General features: G+C 34.0%; 1 protein-coding gene across 1 annotated transcript; it reads right to left on the reverse strand.

The window, feature by feature from the left end:
- Positions 1-2,169: 2,169 nt before the first annotated feature.
- Positions 2,170-3,495, reverse strand: LOC123270164. Its single transcript, XM_044736105.1, has one exon. It carries the CDS (start codon positions 3,493-3,495, stop codon positions 2,170-2,172), a length of 1,326 nt encoding a protein of 441 aa, XP_044592040.1.
- Positions 3,496-5,119: the final 1,624 nt, after the last annotated feature.

The raw sequence follows: 5,119 nt of genomic DNA on the forward strand, positions 1-5,119 counted from the left end.
AATCAGCGCATTGAGCATAAACACATGATCTCTTGTTCCCCTTCCTTTTCTAAAGCCAGCTTGGCTCTCTTTTATTTTTCCTTCTCTGTCAGTCCACCGCATTATTCTCTCCGCCATCATTGCTGTGAGTATTTTGTATCCTATGTCCAGCAAAGATATCCCTCTGTAATTTTCCGTCTTATTCTCGTCTCCGGCTTTGTATATTGGTATTATTCTTGCTTTTTCCCATCCCTCTTGTACCTTGCTATCTTCCCACATTTTGTTAATCACTTCCCTGACCTCTTCCAACACATCCCTGGGTAGATTTTTTATAAATTCCGCCGCAATTCCATCTTCCCCTGGCGCCTTCTTGTTTCCTAGCCTTTTCACTGCCTTTATGAATTCTATTCTCCCGAATGGTTCATCCAGCCTCACATCTTCACTTCTTTCCCCTTCTGTACCTTCTTCGTTATTTATTTCCGTTCTTATCACTTCATCTTGCTCATTTTTGTCTTTGTTTAGTAATTTGGAGAAATGTTCTACCAATCTATCTCCGTCAATCTTCATGCCTTTGTTCTTTTTCCTTTTGCTCCTGAATATATTTATAGCCTCCCACCACTTACTCATATCTTTTGCTTTCGATATTTCATTCTTTTTTTCTCTCCACCATTTCTCTCTAGCTCTTTTCACTGCACTTTTAAAATTTTTTTTTGCCTCGATAAATTCTTTTTTACTTTCTATGTCCTGCTCTTTTTTTAGCATATTTTTTAACTTCTCCCACACCACTGATCTCAGCCTTTTGCACTCATTATTGAACCATTCTTTCCTAACTTCACCGCCTTTTCTTTTCCCTCTGTTTGGTTTCTTGCTCATTCCCGCAGCTTTCGCCGCATTATGTATTAATTCTTTTATGTCGTTCCACTGTAGCTCATCATTGTTTTCTCTTCGTCTTTGCCATTCTTCATACGCCGCCTCCGCATAGTCCATCACATTGTCCTTTTTCCACACTAATCTTTCCTCCTCTAATTTTCTCAGCCCCTTACACTTGTCTTTATTCTCTTCCACTCCCACATTAAAATTATTTTTTCTCTCCAGCTCCAATACTATTGGTAAATGATCTGATTCTATTCTCTTCAATATTTTCAAGCTTTTAACCCCGTCATCATCCCCGCGATCTAGTGTTAGCACTACGTCCAATACCGAGCAGCAATTTTCACTTTTTCCCCCAATAAATGTTATTTCCCCCTCTTCATCTCCCTTTTTTACTCGATTTAGAATTTTCATACCCAATTCTTCACATAAACTCAGTAGTTTTTTTCCCTCTGCGTTGAGCTTTTTGTCTTTCGACTTTCTTTGCTTTTCACTCGCGTTAAAAATTTTAGTCACATCACTTTCACCAAGCCTTGCATTCATGTCGCCCAAAACTATTATCTTTTCTATTATATTCTCCATTTCTCTAACTTCTTTTTTTATTTTTTTTTCTATCGCATCCATCCCCACATTATTATATACTGTTACCAACATTTCACTCTCTTTTTTATTTATCAATTTAAAACCATAATCCCACTCGACCACTTCCCAGTCCTCACTCAACTTCTTTTTTATCCCAATCATATGTCCCCCACTCACCCTTTCTTTTTTACTTTGTTTCTTTCTTTCTGCCACCTTTGTATACCACACCTTTTTTTCACTCATTTTTTCCAATATTGCCTTTTTATTTTTTTCTTCTACCCACGTTTCTAGTAGCGACACTATATCATAATCTTCTATTATATTGTTTAGTTCTGCATAATCTTTCATCCCCGCAATGTTCCAGCAAAAAGCTTTACAATTTGTGTTATTTATATTTTTGCTTTTGATTTTATTTTTATTTTTATTTTTATTTAAATTTAAGTTTAAATTTAAATTTAAATTTTTATTTTTATTTTTGTTTATTTCTAAATTTTTATTTTTATTTTTATTTATGTTTTTATTTATATTTTTATTTTTATATGTGTGTTTATCCACATCTTTTTCACCTTTATTTTTTTCGGCTTCCTCATTACTCTCCATCCTGTCTATTTGCTCATCACTGTCATCATTTTCACTTTTTCCCCTTATCTCCCCACTCTTTTCTCCGCTGATGTTTTCTGCCTCACTGCTTTTGTTGATTTTTCCCCGCCCTGCTTTGTTGCGTCTGTGTTCGCTCCATTATTGATTCCCTCTTCTCACCTCCACCAGGCCTCTCATGTCATCCCAATACCACCATTTATCATTTATACCAATTTTCAAATAGCCCTTTTTTACTTTCACTCCTCTTTCTTTCTCTTTTTTTCCGAGCATTCTTATCCAGCTCTCTACCTCTTTCTCTCTCTCCGTGTAGTCATCATCTAGGTATATCTCCGTCCCTTTCAGCATATACCTATTCCTCATAAAATTTGACTTACTTTCCTTGTCAACCATGTTTATCAGTATCCGTCCCTTTATGGCTTTTATTTGCTTTTTGTTGTCTAAATCCACTTTCATCTTATCTTCTAAAATCGCTAGCGCCTCTGCGTTGCTTTTACATTTGTGTGTTATATAAACATTGTATTTTTTTTCTTCTCTCCTCTTGTGTTCATCTCTTAGTTCCTCTTCGCTCAGATTTCTCGTTCCATCAATTTCCCATCTACTTTCCGGCCTTTCGTTCACCCACTCCTTTCTAAATCCGAAACGCTCTGTGTCTTCAAAAGCGCCACTTGTTGCACCTCTTGCTAGCTCATTTGTTACCTCCTTAGTTACATAACTTGCATTATCGAATCTCGGTTGATTTTCTGTCTTCTTTTTCATCTCACTCATTCTTATTTTTTCTTCCGCCTTCATACATCGGTCCAACAGCTTCTCTTTCTCGTTGTCCCACTTTCTTTTGTCAGCTCTATATTTTTCTCTAATTGTTATTTCTCTTTCCTCTATATTTTTACACATCTCGCATGGTTTTTCATTGTACTCTCCAACTTTTTGGTTTATTTTGTCGCATATTTCCTTTTTTGCTATTTCGATGCTTCTCATCGTCTCTCCGATTTCATCCATCGCGCAACTTAGCATACCCTCCCATCCTACCTCTCTTCTTCTGTTTTCGTCATAAATTTTCTGGCTCACTCTCTCCGCAATCGTTTCTATCTGCCAGTCGTCAAGTATCATTCCGTCCGCTCCACCTATCGAAAAACTCTCTGAACTAACTGATGTAGTTTTGCGCGACGCGCTGCTCTGCTGCGTTTTCGTAGTATCCCCGCTATTTTTCTCGTCCGCCATCTTCTCCATGATTTGCGATCCCGCCAAAATCTTTTCATTTCGCGCCAATTTTAGCGTCTGATCCAATTCACTTTCAAAGCCCCCATTCTCATTTTCTTCATTTCCCTCGTTTTTTTTGTTTTTGTCGTCATCCATACCTATTTTGTTAATTATGCTTAACGTAAAATCCCTTATGTCTTGTTGACTTGTGCTTCTTGTGTAATAGCCGGGTTTTTTTGTCTTACCGGCGTCCACTTTCTCCGACATAACCTCAAAATTATTTCACTGCCTTTTCTTACCCTTCGGCTTTTAATATCACTCTTTCCCCACAATATTTTTTGTTATTCCGATTTATTTTTTTCTCCGCTTTATTTATTTCGCCCACACTTAATTATTTATTTCGTTATTTTAATCAAAAACTTATTAAATTCACACGCGACTGTAATTTTGCGTCTTTACGCTGCTAATTTTTAATAATATTTCCGCGTTTTAATTGAGATATCCAGACCAAAACCTGATCCTCCGCTTGCCCGCATTTTCAGCATTTTACAAAATATTTAAATGATTAATTTTTAAGCTTTATTAAGTTTATTGTCAGCTAATTTAAATTAATTCATTATTTATTGAATTATTCATTATTCATTGTTTATTGTCAATTAATTTAAATTAATCTAGGTGTCGCGCTTCATTTGATTGAAAGGCTGGTACATTAACTAAGTCATATGTTTGTTGACTCGCTAAATCCGAATATTCCAAAAGTTTTTGTGAAGACCCGGGTCTTTAATTATTTAAGAGAATTTGCTAGAATAATTGTTTAATTTTTTAAAAATTGAAAACAATCAATTTAGAAAAAATTTGATTATTTATTACAGGGTGAAAAATTTATTGGTGATAGTCTTATTGTGCAAAATTAGAAAGCGAATCCGTCAACGATACGCAATAATATATTTAAATTCTCATTTTGTTAACTCAATAATAAAAATAAAACATCAACTAATGTTGATCTATTTTTGTAAAAGTTGATACACTGAATATATATCAATATTTTCCAAATGAATCAGCTGCAATAGATATTTTATTATTTTTAAATTTGAAAAATGGCCACTTAAATATATCAAATATTAATTTTTGAAGAATTTGTTTTCTAATCAAGCCCAATAAGCTTATCATCATCAATAAATTTGTACTCCTGTATCAATATAAACCTCAATCAATATAAACCTGTACGTTTTTTTTTGCTTTAAAAACTGCGTCGAATACTTCTTAAAAAATGAAAATCGAACGACGCATTCAAACGTTACAGTTATTTAATAAATATATTTTGAGCTCGAGGAGCTCAAAATGTGAAAAACTCCATGGTTAAGAATACTGATTGAAAAGAATTGAGAAGCGGCCACTCCATGCAAACTGTATATCTATATATACAAACAAAAAAATTAAAATTATTGAAAAGAATTCAAATTTCATCATTTTTAATTCTTTTCAATCAATGTTTTTAAATAGGGCTGTGCTTCGAGTTTGAAAAGCTCAAATATTAACCAAAAAAGACTTTTTAAGGTGCTTCAAATGCAAACTTAGCGAGAAGTTCTCGGGTTGGCCTGCGCGGTCAACCGATTTCCAGATTTTTTTAATTATGTAGAAATAATTTTTTTATGATATTTAAATAAACTGTATTTAACTAGATAATGCATTATAATAAAACTTTCAATGTATTAAATACTTTTTTTTTCTATTATTAGTGTCGTTTTTTCTACAAACGTAGGATAACGCGAAAGATAAAATTTTTAGAAAGATTTTTATCTTGTAACGCCAAAGAAGTATAACTTCTTACGTGCGTACATAAGTACACACACTTTTATTTTTTATTGTGACTGGTGAGACAAGTACAAAA

The sequence above is a fragment of the Cotesia glomerata genome, linkage group LG8 (genome assembly GCF_020080835.1).
Source record: "Cotesia glomerata isolate CgM1 linkage group LG8, MPM_Cglom_v2.3, whole genome shotgun sequence".
NCBI lineage: Eukaryota > Metazoa > Arthropoda > Insecta > Hymenoptera > Braconidae > Cotesia > Cotesia glomerata.

Bases quoted from the DNA above. Each gene is read 5' to 3' on its own strand.
- LOC123270164 (XM_044736105.1), bottom strand. From the start codon at position 3,495: ATGTCGGAGAAAGTGGACGCCGGTAAGACAAAAAAACCCGGCTATTAC.